The 16,591-nt window shown below is 45.9% G+C and overlaps 1 protein-coding gene across 5 annotated transcripts in view; it reads left to right on the top strand.

Moving 5' to 3' along the window:
* The window catches only part of cadps2 (Ca++-dependent secretion activator 2), a 129,950-nt gene that overhangs the window by 80,557 nt on the left and 32,802 nt on the right, over positions 1-16,591 (top strand). For all 5 annotated transcript variants that reach the window (XM_046393067.1, XM_046393066.1, XM_046393065.1 and 2 more), the window contains exons 14-18: positions 5,824-5,925; positions 7,844-7,907; positions 8,604-8,727; positions 9,822-9,922; positions 14,535-14,691. In XM_046393067.1, coding sequence (XP_046249023.1) covers positions 5,824-5,925; positions 7,844-7,907; positions 8,604-8,727; positions 9,822-9,922; positions 14,535-14,691 — 548 coding nt within the window. The remainder of the gene's footprint in view (positions 1-5,823; positions 5,926-7,843; positions 7,908-8,603; positions 8,728-9,821; positions 9,923-14,534; positions 14,692-16,591) is intronic.

The raw sequence follows: 16,591 nt of genomic DNA, 5'->3' as shown, positions 1-16,591 counted from the left end.
CCGACTCTCATCCCGACTGCAGACCGGTTCAGTGTGTCTGTTGAAGGTCACGGTCTGATGAAACCAACAGAACCACATCATGGCAGTCCCCAAAAGGGACCCCGACTGCTCCTTGAGATCTGATCCATGAAAAGTTTGAAGGCAAACAAGAAGCTCTTAGATTGAAATGTGATTGTTGAAATCAGTGCATCACAGGCAGTTTAAGCCGCAGTCCCTCCCAGATGCGTATGAAATGATAAGTTTGGGGATTTGGGATTTGCTGGAAGAGCGAGGCCTGAGCAGGTGGAGAGGCAGTGACACTTTGATTCATCCTGTGTGGCTCTGATGAGACGGGTGCGTTTGAACTGGAATCAGGGTTAAAGGAGCATTACCAGAGCCCGGGAGGTGCGGGGGGGAGTCCACTCGCCTCCCTCTCACCTGTCATGTCCGATCTTCTCCTCGTCCAGCCATCTACACCGCGCTGACACGGGATGTGACGGGAGCTTTTACCTCCCCCAGCCCTTCGTACGTCAGCCTCCCGTCTCCACAGAGGTGATGTGGGAGGAGGGAGGTGACACACAAGATCACCTGCCACTCAGCTTAATCTCCTTTCCACACCTCTTAAGGTGAAGTGGCGTCTGCGCACGGTATCCTGCCACGCCGCTCGCCAAGCTCAGCTCATGATGACTCTCGTCGGCTGACATTAGAACCAAGCAGCCGGAGGGTTTGGTGGTGCTTATCGTTTACACTTGAGCCGCATCAAGTGTAAACACACAAACCTGAGTCCATAGACCCCCCCCCTCCCCTTCTCGGGGCCCGGAGCGCCGCTGACGGCGGCCTCGTCTCCAGCGCGCTTGCTTCATTTAGCAGCAACAATGTGTCTGAGCCCCGACAAGCTGTCGCATCGCTCCCCACTCCGCCGTGTGAGCCCATGCATGAACGCCCATCTGACCGGGTTTAATGGCACAGCGAGCTAGAGACCACACCGGGTTGTGTTCTTACGAGCTCGCCGCGTTTTGAGCCTGGCCTCCAGCCAACTCGCTTCTCGTCCGATTTGTTTTCCGCCGTAATTCGATTCGGAGGAAGTGGAAGGTGTGAGTGACATTGGAGGGAAGATTGAGTTTCACACGTCGTCTGAAAACTCTTGATGAGCTCTTTGTGATGCTCTGAGGAAAAATATTTCAGCTTCCACCACACTTGATTGATTTGAGTAACCACTAACAAAATAGATTTTTCTGTGCTGTTGTGTTCATTTGTTCCAGAGTTTTCAAAGAAATGCGGCACACAAAGTGCAGACTGTAAACAGAAAAAGTCTGAAATGGTGCATTTGTGTGCAACTTTATCGATTTGGCAAAGTCAGTCATTTTACTTCAGGCTTTGGAATGTTTTAAACCAATCAATATTTCAGTTATGATCAAACTTGTGTGAATTAAAATCTAAGCATTTTGTGACTGTAATCTGTGCTGGCTGGTCCTCGAAGTATCTTATTTTCTCTTTTTGGAGTTTCCCAGCAGCACTTGAACAACCCGACAGTCACGCCTGAGGGCAAAAACACGCCGACCACGTGGGAAACTCTGCATTTGCAGTCATTTAAAGCACTCGTGTGTGAAGAGAAGGACCTGATGGCACAGGTGACGAGCTGTTGTTGGCTTCGTTTCGGAATATCAGCCTTCAGTCACGTGAGATGCTGAGATAGAAGAACCGAGAAGAACCGCTTCATTAAACGCTCCTCCACACCGTCAGCACATAAGATCATTTTTAGATCTGAAACAATCAATTGATTGGTGATTTGATTGACAGAAAACTTTAAGAGTAACCGTTTCAGCAACAAGATTTGTTAGTTTTCTGCTCCTTTGTCTTTTAGCAAAGACCAAACAAGACATTTGAGAAGACGTTACCCTCAGACAACATGATGGGCGTTTCTCACAAATTGATAACATTCAGGAATTGGCAGCCTAATCAGTGATGGAAACAGTTAAAAGCCATCTTGCTTCTTGTATGAGATCTTTGTATTTTGGTGCAACAACCTCCGTTGGCCAGTTGCCTGAGAATTTAGGTGAAATGTCTAATGAATAAGAAATAAATGAAAGTTGAGTGTTGACACTGTGCACAATCATCAGTTTCTGAGAATTTCAGAAGCTGTCGTTGCGTTTGTTAAAAAAACAAGAAGCAACAATTGAAAGTTTTGTGCTCCGGCCTCTCACAAACTGAACCGCGGCGTGAAAAGTAACACGAGAGCCTTCAGAACCGATGAGTCGGTTTTGTTTTCTGCCACCTCGCTGCACAAGCGAAACAAACGAAAACTCATTGTGTGAGGACGGCGAACAGCTCGGATTACAGGACAGCTGGCATTAACTGTGAGCGCTTGGAGCCTCAGGCCATCCACCCCTCCGTCCGTCCGTCCGTCCGTCCACTGAAGACCCGCTCTGACCACGGTCCTCAGACTGCAGCCAACGTGAATGCGAGCTCTTCTTGCCTTCACATGAGCGAGCACACACACGCTCCTCCCAACAGCTCCACTGTGGGTTAACTGGTGCTTGTTAAACAGGGGTTGTGGGAAGTGGAGGGTGTGTGTGTGTGTGTGTGTGTGTGTGTGTGGTGGGGGAGGTAATGAATTGTCAGATTTGGGGAACAACAGTGTTTAGAAGTTGTGCTAACAAGTGCTGTTGTGTGGAGGAGCTGCCTCTCATCGAGCAGAGTGGAGCCGACGACCACTTCCTGTTGTCACCTCGTCGACATACTCCGAACGCCACAACGTTCTCTTTGTTGTTGTATTTTATTTGATCTTATTTCGTTTTGTTCCATTTGTCCATTTTAATTTGATGTCATTTTCTGGTTTTACACAATTTTATTTTGTTTTGTTTTAAACAATTTTGTACAATTTTTTACATAATTTTCATATTTTTTTTTGCACACTTTTTCAACATAATTAAATTTTGTGTGTATTTTATTTTTATTTTAATGTAATTTTATGTTATCTGCCTAATACTTGTTGTTTTATTTTATATAACTTTCGGTAGTTTTTTACCTTCAAATTTATATTTTCTACTTACTTTATATTCTCTATTTTCTATTTTATTTTAAATTTTTGTTTTTTAATGTACATGTACATTTTTACATTATTTACTATATTTTATTAAATGGGCTATTATATGTAATTTACTTGTGTATAACCATATTTATGGTCTTTTCCGTTAGTTTTATTTTATTCGTTTGTTTTTGTTATTTTATGTGTTTTACTACACAGTGAATTGTTTTCCTCATTTTGTTTTGGTGTGGTATATATGACACAGTACGATAGCCCTTCATACACAGAAAATCTCGTCTCATTTTATTCTTTTAATTATTATTACAAACCTTCATTTTTGGCTAATTGCAGCCGTCTTCTGTCGTCTGTGCCGCCTCTGATTGGTCAGAGTAAAACAGATGTTTGTCCACCGGGTTAAAGTTGTTCTTTTCATTATTATAATTCATAGGAAGTTAATCAGTGGCCGTTGGGTATCCTCGTCTCACCCGACTCCCTCGGACCTCCGCTGCGCCTCCTTTCTGGTCATGTTTTTATTTCGGTTTTGGAGAGTCAGGAACACGGCGAGAGGAGCTCTGCAGAGCTGTTGGCACTCGAGGCTCGGCGGTCAGGGGCTGAACCAGCGAAGGCTTTTATAAGAACAACTCATTAACAGACAACCTCCTCGCTTCTTCCCTCCAGCGACCGCAAGTGCCGCTTGGAGAGGGTGCTTTTCTCTTTCAGCTGCACACAGAAAGCCCACAAAGTCAAGGCTGGTCGCTCTGGGTACTGATTGCATTTTTTCCCCTTTTTTGCCAGAGTGCCTATTCAGACAAAGGCAAGACAGGAATGAAAGCTTCACAAACATTAATGAAGCGCTCAACTAACAGTTTTTTTCTTTGTGGGCTCTCCTGCTGCTGGCCGGATGAGTTGTGGAGGAGGAAGGCGAGCCTGAGCATCTCTCTGTTTGATTGGTTGACTCTGGGGTCAGCGTGGAGAGTTTGGCTGCTTTATCGCTTAGTTTGTTGAAAACAAGCCAAACTTGTCAAGAAGGAAGCAAAGACAGAAAAGCAGTCTGAGCTCTTCTGTGAGGCTTCACATTTTGTTTCTTATGAAAAACAAAAGAAGTTTCACTGCACTGCCTTCACCTCTTTGTCTCTCCGATTCCTTCATGTTTTGGACCAGTGAGGATGTGTTTTTAACAAGAGGGCTTCTGTGCTGAGATGTCAACAGCGTATCAAAGGTTCGGCCTCCACAGTTCATGTTTGATATTTCAGATTCCCTAATAGTGAAAAAGGCCTTTGTTTGTTGTGAACCAGCCCTCTGTTTGCAACAGACTTTTAATTAATAGACATTTTTTATGTTTAACACATCGTTATGAAGTAAATGTTGGTTGCACAGACTGTAAAATAATGGCAGCAGGGTTGTGGACTGGTTTCCTGGACACCTCGCTTTGACTCTCAGCCTGCACCTCCTGGAGGAAGCAGCAGGGTGGGACTCCTTCACCTCCACATCACGTCGACCTCCGGCAGGCAGGGCCGAGAGCCGACATGCCCACTTCCACACATCATTCACATCCTCCACAGTCTTCAGTCCATGTCGTCAGTACGTCTGAGCGAGGACACCGCGATCTGTTTGTGTTCGACCAACCACATTATCTGTACACCGCATGGGCAGGGCTTCAGCTTCAAGTGGGCGTGGCTGACCAGAAGCTGATATTTTAAACTGATCTATCACAAGGTGTACATTTAGAATTTATTCAAAATGTATTTACAGAACATTTTCCTTCATCAGTACAGATATGTTGTACTCGCGTGAGCTCGTACTGGTAAAAATGGATCTGCAGTGACGCTCATCATTTTCTTGGTGCAATTTGGGAAGAAAAATCTACTATGGTGATGTCATTTGGAGCCACAGTCTGTGCTGTAGTGATTGGGAGGCGGAGCCACGGTATCGAGTTCCCGGCCGAACACCCGTCTGGCAGTCATGACATTTCAGCCCCTTTTATAGCATCAAATAACTAATTGAAATGAAGCTGCTGTAACGTTTGAACAAACATCAGCGAGATAAGAACGACCTAAAAATGACAGAAACCATCTTTGGGAAAAATGTGTGCTTTGACTTTTCAGTTTGGTCCATATGCTAACATGGAGGGGGAGGAGCTTATGAGCTGTACTGCAGCCAGCCACCAGGGGGCAGAGCAGGTGTTTTGTCTCTTTTCGTCCATCTTTATAAACAGTGGATGGGCCTGATGCGTGTGATCCTGGTGTGGTGCGGCAGCAGCTGTTGACAGAGAGTCAGAAACACGTCTGCCTCCTCAGGATGGTAACAAAACATCCTGCGTCTTAAAATATCCGTCTCGCCCTGCGCGTCACCTGGTCCTCCCTCTGACCTCAGGAAAGCACTTCAGGTCCATTAAAGTGTGCAACACAAGCTTGATGAACAGTTTCTGCCCCAAAGGTCGCCGCCACCTGAACCCCCCTCAGACAGTATTTCTACTGCACACCCGCTTCTGTGCAGTATTCTGGATTCTTACTCAGTATCGGTGGAATACACAAGGTGTGTATGTGTGGGTTTTCTGTGTACATCTACACACTCCGTGTATTTTTGAGCTGAATTTCAGTGTATTAATAATAACAATAAAGAATTCAAAGGTTTTTGTGGTCAGTGTGGTGGCAGATGCTCCACCTCCCTTCATGGTCATATTTGTGCTGTCTGGTGTTTGAAAGCTGGTTTTCAGTTAAAATTAATAACATCATGACTCAGAAATCATCAGTTGGTCATCCTGAAAAGCCAAATGAGTTTACACGTTCAGCTGACTGATTTCTGTGTGTCGTCAGGCCCGATGGGATGGGGACGGTGACCGTGGAGGAGAAAGAGCAGTTTGAGGCCGTCAGGAGTCGCCTCATGACTCTGCTGGAGAACCACATCACACACTTCAGGTATGAAAACAACAAAAAGATGCAAATCTGAAACAATATCTGCATTTCTTCTTCTTCTTTGTCGTCTTCTTCCTTTGAGGATGAACTACCATCCCAAACTGTCTCTCTGTCAAGTAAGATTAAGATTAAGTGGCCCTTTAAATGCAAACTGCGCTGATAAATTTGTACTCATAGACAAATAATAATAATGCAAACCGTGATGGATCAGCAGCTGATTGATCTTCCTGTTGAAATGAGTGTGATGATGGCTGAATGGAACAGCAGGAAAACCTAACCTGTGAGCCAGATCGCCGTGTTCTCCTGTGCTCCTCCATAAGAAACCCGGGCAGTCTGGGTGTTTTTGGCCAATCGACAGCACACAACAGGTGCAGGACGTGCGTCGGCTGATGAGCCCTCCTTGTATCTGCGTGCTGCTATTCAGCACGGCGGCGGCGGCCGTGTGAACGCATTGTGAGCGCGGTGTGAAAGCGACAGCCCCGAGACCTTGAGCCGCACTGGTCTGAATGGACCTGTGCCATTAGCTGTCCTGAGGCCCGGCTCTTTAAACCCTTCAAGCCTGAGAGGGGCCCTCCATCTGGCCCCTGAGAGGAGAAGAGGGGCCGGCGGGGGGTCGATCAGCGGGAGTCATTACTGACTCACCTCAACAAGAGGCTAATGCTGGTAAACAATGGCTGGGACAATGCTGGGATTATGCTAATGTCCCCCCGGACAAGAGCAGGATTTCCACAGTTTAGTGTAGATTAAAGCTGAGCTCAGCCACTAAACATTCATTCCAGGTTATAAATTCTACCTACAGCTGCTCGTCTTCAGGGATTATTCTTCTTCCTTAAACAGGAGGAAAATGAATTATTCATCTCTGCTTTTGGCTGCAGAGAAATGCAGACGGCACGTGTTTGTTTGTTTCGGTGTCATCACCAAATGTACAGCACGTGGCCATAAGTATGAGGACACTCGAACACTGCTGCCATACGAGCCTTAAGAGCCTCCTCTCTGCTGCTTTCAGAGCCTCCACCACGTCGTCATCTTCTTTGTTTTACGAGGGGTGGCGACCTGTTTCAAGGTCATTACCCACTCTGACGGAGTGAGAAGAGGGACTTCTTTAAGAACTACTTGGTTATTTGCAAGATATTATTATATTTGTATTATTTGCATGATAGCAGTCTGTAATTTCTTGAATATCTTGTTCCTGAGTATGTCGCGACAGCCCCTGATGGGGTTCAGGTCGTGGAGCTGGATTTGTGCGTGGAGGAAACAGGAAAGGTGTTGTGTTTACTTCATGGCTGACTGACGTGATTTGTAATTGGTCATCAGACCTCAATAAGTATTTTTCTGTTCAATCTTTCTTCCTCCTGAAATGTCACAAACTGATAAATATTTCACACTTTATTACGCTCATCAAACACAACATTCAGGCCTTTTCAACATATTTGGCTCTTTAATGGATTTTCATTTAAATGAACATCCTGAACTTGTGACTTCACTGTAAGTATGAACTGAATCCCCAAACAAAGCCCTTCTCGATAATATTTTTAAAATCCTACTTTTTTGTTGTTTTTCTTTATTTTGCCGGTCGTATCGGAGTGAAGGAAAAGGACATCTGCCTGCAGGTTTTTGTCCAATAAATGGCTGACCTGCGTGACCGCGTGCCTTTGTTTATTTAGTCCCGTTCACTTGTCAATTAGCAACGAGAAACCTTCCTGAACCCCCTCGTCTGCGCTCAGACGGCGCTGGAGGTGAGAAAAGCTTCCTTCATCTGAGTAATTAGATGAAAGGAGGCGGCCATCTGTTGACGCTGACTGACGTCTTTTCTGCCGCCGCTTCCATCTTCCTATTCTTCTTCTTCTCCCTTTTTTTTTCCACGCAGTTGTCCTTGAGATTGTTTCTAAATGTGATGACCGCCCACGTTTTGCATCTGCAGGTACTGCTTTCCGTTTGGACGGCCAGATGGGGCCCTGAAGGCGACGCTCTCCCTGCAGGAACGGGTACAGGAAGACATTTAAACGCTTCTTCATCTCAGATGTGTTCGTGCAAACTTCCTGTGAGGTTTGCTCAGTGCTGGGAAGATCTTCTTCTTTCCTTCTTTCTTTCTTTCTGTCTGGGCCTGCTTTTATGAAGTGTTGCGGAGTCGCTCAGAGGACTCGTGCTGAAGTAGAAACACTTGAGTAATTTCTTAAGGTTACGTACAGCAAGAGGAGGCGTCACTCTGAGGGGAGTCCCAAGCAGAGGTTCTAATGAAAGGTGAATAGTAGATAACTGAGTCGTCTATGGACTCTTCTCTTCTGAGTCACAGCTCCAACTGCTCCGATAACTGAGTCTGTTATATGGTTATATGTTATGTTTTAAACTGACAAATGTCACGTTTGTGATTCACAATTCAGATCAAAAAATCATTTGTCTCACGTCATTAACTGCCAGTCGTATTTTTTCCAAAATAAGACACCGGACTCATATTTTATAAGCTGATCACATTATTTTATATAGACTACAGCTGACTTCAGATGACTTGTATTGGAGTACGTACTCAAGAGTAGTACTCATAAAGTATCGCTGAAGTAGAAGCCGTCATGTCGCTCTGAGAATTTCCAGCCAGTTAGGAGGGAAACCTTTTCTGTTTCCTGCTCTGCTCTGAAAGCCCTCAGCTTCTGCCTGAGGTGCTCGTTGGTTTGTGTGGTTTTCAGGTTTTGATGAAGGACATCACGACTCCTGTTCCTCCAGAGGAGATGAAGAAACTGGTACAGAAGTGTCTGGAAAAAGCAGCTCGGATCAACTACAGTCAGCTGATGGAATACGCGCAGATCAAAGGTGAGAGTTTTAACGGTTCAGATCTCAGGGCAGTTCTCGTAGCATGTGACTCCACACCACTCGACCAGCCAAAACTGCAACACACGAGGTTCCCACGGTAGCTTGATCTCTTTGTAAGGTTGTGGATTAAACAAACGTTGCTTTTTCGAAAAGACAGACGAGCTCTTTTGATCTTTTTGTGATTAATGTTAGCAAGCAGGCTACGTTCAACAGGACAGTACAACAGTCACATGTATAAATCCTGTATGAAGTCAACTGGAGCAGGTCACGCCCATTGACTGTATGAGAATGTGGACGACACGAGAGCTTCCCAGAAGTGAAGCCGAAACATCTGGACGCCCCCTGGAGGCCGGCTGATGCACAGCTCATTAACTCCTCTGTATAAAAAGGGGCTGAAATGTCGTGATTGACTGCTGAGCTCTGCTCCTGATTGGCTCATACCATACAGGTGTGTGGGTGGGAAGTCAGTATCGTGGCTCCACCTCCAGATCACTTCAGCACAGACTCTGGCTTCGATTCACCAGAACAAGATGTAGTTGTTTTTTGGGGGGTTTTGTTTGTTTGGTTGTTTTTTCCTCCATAAATTGCACCAAGGAAGTGATGAGTGTGTGAGCGGAAGCTTCCGGTCTCAGCAGTTCCACGCTGACACGCAAATCAACAAATGAGTAATAGACTTGATTTGGTTGGCTCCGGATCAGTTCAGTAATCCATCCATCCATGACGGCTGCTTTATTTATCGAGGAATCGTATTCTGAATTTATTCTCATAAAGCTAATTAAACATGCGCTAACATTTTATCTCACCGATATATTTTATATAAGCGACGTTTGGTATGAGGTTAAAGCTCAAACTTTATTTTGTTGCAGTTCGCAAATCATTAACAATAAAAGAAATGAAAATAAATGTCTCTGGGATTGCAGTCTTAACGGCGCATGTAGCGCCCCTTAGTGGCTGCAGTGTTCATGACAAACAGTGAGGTTAAAAGGGTCATCAAACCGTCAGCGGAGGTTTGTGGGAAATGTAGTCTACTTCAAGTGTTTTAACTCCGTGGTTTTGTTTCTGTCTCGATGTTTCCTGCTGCGTCGGCCCTTCAGCGGACGCCCAGGCAGCTCCGGAGAAAAGGCTGGAGGACATGATGCGACTGGGCGAACTCTGCATCGAAGTCCTGCAGCAGAATGACGAGCATCACGCCGAGGTAGTTCATTCACCTTCTGTCTGCTCCTCCTCTTTCTGAGTCGATTCTTATTAGAGACCTGAACACTGAATGAGGCTCCTTGCAAAGAAAATGAGCTACTAAAGATTTGAGTATGTAAGCGTTTCCTAAAGGTGGCCAAACCCTGACGACTGGTCCAGAGTGACCATCGTTTTTATTTCAGCCTGAAACCCCGATGTGACAGCAGTCGCTGCTAATAAACCTGTAGAGACGCAGGTTGTGGGTGATTACTTTGGTTCCGATTGATTAACGAGTCCCTGAGTGTGTGAAATGTCAGAAATAGCGAGCGCTGGTCCGTCCTCAGTCCAGACGGGTTCTGCAGGCTGTTAATCCGGTTTTCAGACTTCCTTCAGTTCACCCATTCAAGTTCCATTTAAATGTTGATTCGTCGGTTCTCAAAAGAGTAACTGATTCATTTAATTGATCCACTAAATTAATGAATCAACATTTAGGCATCAACTGATCCTGATCCGCCAGACAAAAACTCCTGTTTACTTTAGCTAAAATGAAAGCACAACATTAACTTTCTAATTACAGAAAGATGACAGATTAAACAATTAGCAGAAAGTGATTTTAACTGCTGCATCTAAGATCACTTTGATCAGAGCTGTTGTGGAAACACCCTGTAGTTAGACTGAATGAAAAGTTTAGACATAAGCATCATCATCATCAAATTCAACTCAACTTTATTTGCACAGCAACCTTCATGCAAAATCCGCAGCCTGAAGTTCTTCACGTAGCAACACCGAAACACCACAAACACAAACCAACTTTAAAGTTGAAGCTGTGACCTTACAAATTAAAAGTCACATTAAAAATGAATTTCCTTTTTAAAAAGCAGAGAACTTTTCATTCTGCCGTCCAGAGGCACTGAGCTCCACAGGAGGCCCCTCAGGGACGTTTCAAACTGCTCGTGAAGGGGGTCCCACCTGTCCCGAGTCTGCAGAACAGCTTTTGTGTGACAGCATCTCAGAGCTGCTTCGCGTCTTGTTTGCGTTCAGCAGTTTAACTTTGACATTCTGTTTTTCTTCCTTCCTCTGAGTGACAAAGATGCCAGCGAGTCACTTGATCATTTCACTAACATTCTTGATCACTTTCTGCAGCACTGTCCATTTCCCTCCTCTGCCTTCGCCGGCGGCGCTCACGTTAAAGTGCCAGATGACATGGCGCTGCATTAACATCTGCGGCGAAGCCACCCAGAAAACAACGCCCACGGTCCATATGCCCACCGCACTCGAACGCCACGGTGTAAAACTGATCAATCATAGGTGTTGAGACGTGGCAGTTTGATGGGCCCTAAGTGGCAGCGAGGCGCTCAGGCATCTGCTTCTGAGCTATTAATAACGGGCTGCGCTCTGCCGCTGCCATGGCGACCGCTGAATCTCCGCTCCGTGACGCTAATTACAAATTAGAGGCTTTTTGTCGGAGCGGCGCTACAAGCTGTCACAGCTTTTAAGTTTAGAGATGAATCATGTAATTGTTTACTCGGTTACTGTCGGCGTCAACAACGCTCTCACTCCGTCTCTGTTTTTGTTGTTGTTTATTTTCTGTGCTTTCTTGCGGTGAAGTCGGGGCGAAGAGCCAACACGAGCGCTCCAGACATCTTCAACACTCTGCCTGGAATCAAAACTTGTGTCTGATTCGGCCGAATTACTTTGACTTGAAAATATTTTTCATTTCCAAAGTTTTTTTGCTGCTGGACACAAGTCGTCTCCGATTGTCCTGCAAGTTTCACATCACTCGCTTTCAGTTTTCAGAGTCTGTTGCTCAGTTCGGCTCCAGTCCTGGCTGCCTGTGGGCTCACCATTTCGTTATTTGATCCCACCGACACTAAAGTGAGCCAGGCGAGCCCGAAACGCCTGTTGGACAACACGTCAACACATAACGAAGGTCTGTGCTCAGGTGTCTCTTTCACCAGATCGCACACGTTCAGTTTGTCCTGTTGTCCTTTTGGTAACTGATGTAATTACTAATGTCTTATTCCTTCACTTCCATTCGCTGAGCCTCCCTCACCCGCCTCACCAGCCTCCCGCCTCCCTGTGCGAGATCGTTTAAAATCAGACAGTCAACACCAGTACCCTCAAAGTGATACTGATGCCAACAGGTCTCACGTCCTCCCAGATTGTCCTGACAAAAGTCCTCACAGGTGTGCAGTGTCGCCATACGTCGGATACGCTGCGCTGGTATTCGCCGCACCGCAGACCGAACGGGTCGCAGCTGCTGTCAGTTGTGGGCCAATCACACGTCACATCAAATCAAAGAAAACCCTCATCGGTTGAAACCGTGGGAGTGAATGCAGATTTCGTTCGAGGGGAGAAGATTTAATACAACTTGGTGATGGGTTGTTAAAGGCATCCGTACTCAGCCCTGATGGTTACGTACTGGACCACAAAATCCCACAGGTACGCCCAGGTGTGAAACTGAGCTCATCCTTCAGCAGGTGAAGGTGAAAACACACCAACAAGCAATCTGACAGACTGGAAGGACAACCAACAAAAATCTTCTACACGCAGCATTTGATGTGTTTAATGTCACTACGATAAAGAGCAGTGATGTGTTTAAGTGTCACTCACGCAGTGCAATTGACACCTGAAGACTTTCAAAATAAAATCACACTCTTTTGACTCTGCTTCTTTCTCTTTCTGCATCCCCTTTGGAAGGGAAGGGAGGTAAGTTCGCTGTGTGAATGACTTTTTTTTGTCTTGCTGCTGGTTTGCTGCACCCATTCAGAGCCCGTCACTGCCGAGTGTCTTTGTGTTACCTTCATTGTGTTAATGAATATGTTTTGTGGCCACTCTATTGTTATAATGTCTCCTCTCCCACTGAAAAACCTTAAAAAAACATATACACTGTATAGACAAAAGTATTGGGGCATAACTTAATGCTGAAGCTGTATGCTGAAGCACAGCATACCAAGACATCTTGGACAATGCTATGCTTCCAACTTTGTGGCAACAGTTTGTTGAAGGCCCTTTTCTATTCCAGCATGACTGTGCCCCAGTGCACAAAGCAAAGCTCCATAAAGACATGGTTGGATGAGTTTGGTGTGGAAGAACTTGACTGGCCCACACAGAGCCCTGACCTCAACCCCATCCAACACCTTTGGGATGAACTGGAACGGAGATTGTGAGCCAGGCCTTTTGGTCCAACATCAGTGTGTGACCTCACAAATGCTCTGCTGCATGAATGGGCACAAATTCCCACAGAAACACTCCAACATGTTGTGGAAAGCCTTCACAGAAGAGTGGAAGCTGTTAGAGCTGCAAAGCTGTCTGTGAGTTTACAATGAGACGTCATTAAAGTCCCTGTTGGTGTGAAGGGCAGCTGTCCCAATACTTTTGTCCACAGAGTGTATTTTTCCTGGGAATCGGTTTATTTTCACATCATTCAGCTCTTGTCCTACAACATGCAGAATATACAGCATCAGACGTGATGTGAACCCATCAGTCTGAGTTTGAAAGTTCTTCCTTTGACAAAATGATTTAATTTGAGGAACACGACATGAAGATAAAGTGGTGAAAGCTCCAGAAAAGGCTGGTTGGCAGACCTTGTAGTTGAGCCTGCTTTGTTCAGACAGAAATCAAGGCAAACTCATTTACTTTAGTGCTTTAACTGCAGCAGCTTCAGTGTGATCACTAAACGATTCAACCTCAGATATGCAGTTTAGTTTTGCATCTTAGAGCACATGAAGGAACATGACGGTCAGATAAACATCACAGAAAGTGAGGGTTTGAATGGTTGGCTTTATTTCCTGTTCAGGGTTTGGCTGTGACACGGGAATGTGAATTGGTGATGAAAGACACACAGCCTGCAGTCGTGAGAGTATAAAAAGCCTTTCTGCCCTCATGAAGTGCTGTTTGATGTATAATTATTTTTCTTTAGCTCGCAGTGTCAGCGTGTCACTGCAGCAATAAATAACAAGCACAATGCAGACAAGAAACATGATATACAAGTCAAATAGGATCAATCAGGTAAACATGGAACAAATGCAGCGAAAATTAAAGCGCTCTGGTCTTCTTTTCATATATCTGTCACCGACTCGGCTTTCTGGTGTTTAGTTGACATTAAAAGGGTTTCATCGCTGAATGGTAACACAGTCTGAGGATGGGAAACGAGAACAGTGAGGGGAGAAAAGCCTGCAGAGAAAAACGTCTCTTTGGTTTTTAAGATCGATTTTGTGTTTGAATCACCACAACGAGGATCAATACCATACGATCAGGTCGATGAGCTGGAACGGGTCTCACCGTGTTGGCCCTGACACGACAGGGTTTTGAGACTGGACCAGTAGACCCCTGTAAGGGACCGTATGCGTCGTGTCTCCTTGTCCTCGAGCCAAAACGGCCCAATCAAACCTCTTCTTCTACTGATGTGTTGCCCAAATCAGCCACACGGCATCGTGTAAACCAACAGCAGGCTCCTGAGTTTAAGCTTTCCGACTTGTCGTCCGTTCATGTAGTGTGTGTGTGTGTGTGTGTGTGTGTGTGTGTGTGTGTGTGTGTGTGTGTGTGTGTGTGTGTGTGTGTGCCAAAACTAAAACAGCTTCCTGAGACCTTTGTCTTCTGATGTGGTTTTGTCCCATCGCTCTGTGCTTCAGGCTTTCTCATGGTGGCCCGAGCTGATGGCTGAGCACGCCGAGACGTTTCTGTCTCTGTACCAGGCCGACATGGACGCCGCCCTGCAGGTCCAGCCCGTGGACTCGTGGGACAGCTTCCCACTTTTCCAGCTCCACAACAACTTCCTGCGATCCGACCGTGAGTTTCACGTTTTCTTTTCTGTGGGATAGAATTTGTCAGCTTTGAGCTGAATTTAATGTGCCCATGTGTTGTGTTTACTGCCACAGAGGAGAAATAAATCTGTTCACGTCATCTGCTACGTGACCGTTACGAGTCGTGAAGAGCTGTGGATGAATCCGCCTGCTCTGAAGCCATTCGCTCAGCGTGACGTTTAAAACTCAGAGCAGGCTGATCCTGGAAATCGTTGGACGCGTCGTCATCGATCTGCTCTCCTACAGAACGTAAAATCTTTCTCTTCTTCAGCCTGGGATGACATGTCTCGACACGGTCGTTCTCATCAATGCGAACAGCTCAGAATTAACTCCCGCTCGTTTTATTTACTGGGTGGAAACGCAACATGAACGGTTTGCTGTGATTTGAGCCGCAGACAAACAGTTCAGTGTATAATTTCCTGCTGTCTGTAATCACAGCTTTACTCTGCCAGTTTCTGTGGGCTCTGAACCAAAAAGTGTGTGCAGCAGTCAGCTCATCCTCCACACACACACACACACACACGCACACACACACACACACACACGCACACACACACGCACACACACACGCACACACACACACACACACACACACACACACACACACACACACACACACACGCACACACACATATGCAGAGCTGCTTCAGATTTTCTCCAAATTAAATTCTCTGGTGGGAAATCTGCTCCAAACAGGAAGTGAATGATTGAAACTAAAATCCACAAGTCGTCTCCGTTACCTTCACCCCCACACTCCCACCAAGAAAACAAGTAGCTTGTTCATCCTGTAGTCTTTCAAATGTACACCTTTGCAGCTGCAGCTTTAAATTAAGGTTGGGAGAGAATAGAACAAAGAGTTACCTTTGTGAACCATCAGCCACCTCGCCGGCACCGTTCAGCCGTCACTCCTCACTGATACCTCTTGGTTTCTTTTCATGCTCTGCTCTTCACTCACGGCCTGACCTTCATCTTCATGCTTCTAAAACGGCAGCTTTTTTTGGGGGGGGGGGACGCGCCCACTGGGACACGTGGTCTCACCACTAAGAGCTCTAATTAACACCGATGACGCCAGAGAAAACAAGGCTTGTTAAGAGGCGAGGTTAACGGCACCTGGCACGCTCGTGCGGCGAGGTAATTAACACGAGCGGAGGAGGAAAGTGTCGAGGCCGGACGAGAGACACGACCCGAGCACATGTCAGCAGGTAGCTGCAGAGGACGTCTTTGCTCAGCTCTGATTCAGGTGGCGGCCAAACAGGAAGCTGAACCCCGATCAGATCGATTATGTCGATGAGGGAAACGCGATACGGATCAGCAGCACCTCAACCCGCAGCCTCCAGAATGACTGGACAGCTGAACTCGCCACTTTCTAAAGTAATGGCTACACAACTGAGATGGACGGACGGACGGACGGATGTCCTCCGTGTTAAACAAGACAGGAAGTCATTTGTAAACATGTTGACTCCAGTGTATTCAGACTCTGCACAGGCTGCTGAGAAACAAACCGTCAGTAAAAACACGCGTCGAGAACGCGACCGCCGTGTCTGCTGACGTACTCTGAGCTGAGAAAAGAAACAAAAGAAAACAGCTGAGAGTCAGTTCTGAGTTGTTTGTCTGAAGGTGTCGTGAAGATGGTCACCCCGTGTCCTTAATAATAATTGTTGTTGTTGTTGTGATTATAATTTAATAATAACAATTTTGTCAAATAAATGACATCTTTTGAACTCTTGTCTTTTGTAATTTGAACATGAGGTGATTTATTGTGTGATCAGTCCTGTTGTTGTCTTGACAGCCCGTAGAGCAGCACTTACATCAGTCAGGATCAGTCAATCACAAAGCGTTGGGTCATTACTGCGTTTTCCCACACGTTTCTGAGCCTCAAACGCAGC

The sequence above is a fragment of the Scatophagus argus genome, chromosome 7 (genome assembly GCF_020382885.2).
Source record: "Scatophagus argus isolate fScaArg1 chromosome 7, fScaArg1.pri, whole genome shotgun sequence".
Taxonomy (NCBI): Eukaryota; Metazoa; Chordata; class Actinopteri; family Scatophagidae; genus Scatophagus; species Scatophagus argus.
This window is presented reverse-complemented; position numbering and strand designations above follow the sequence as displayed.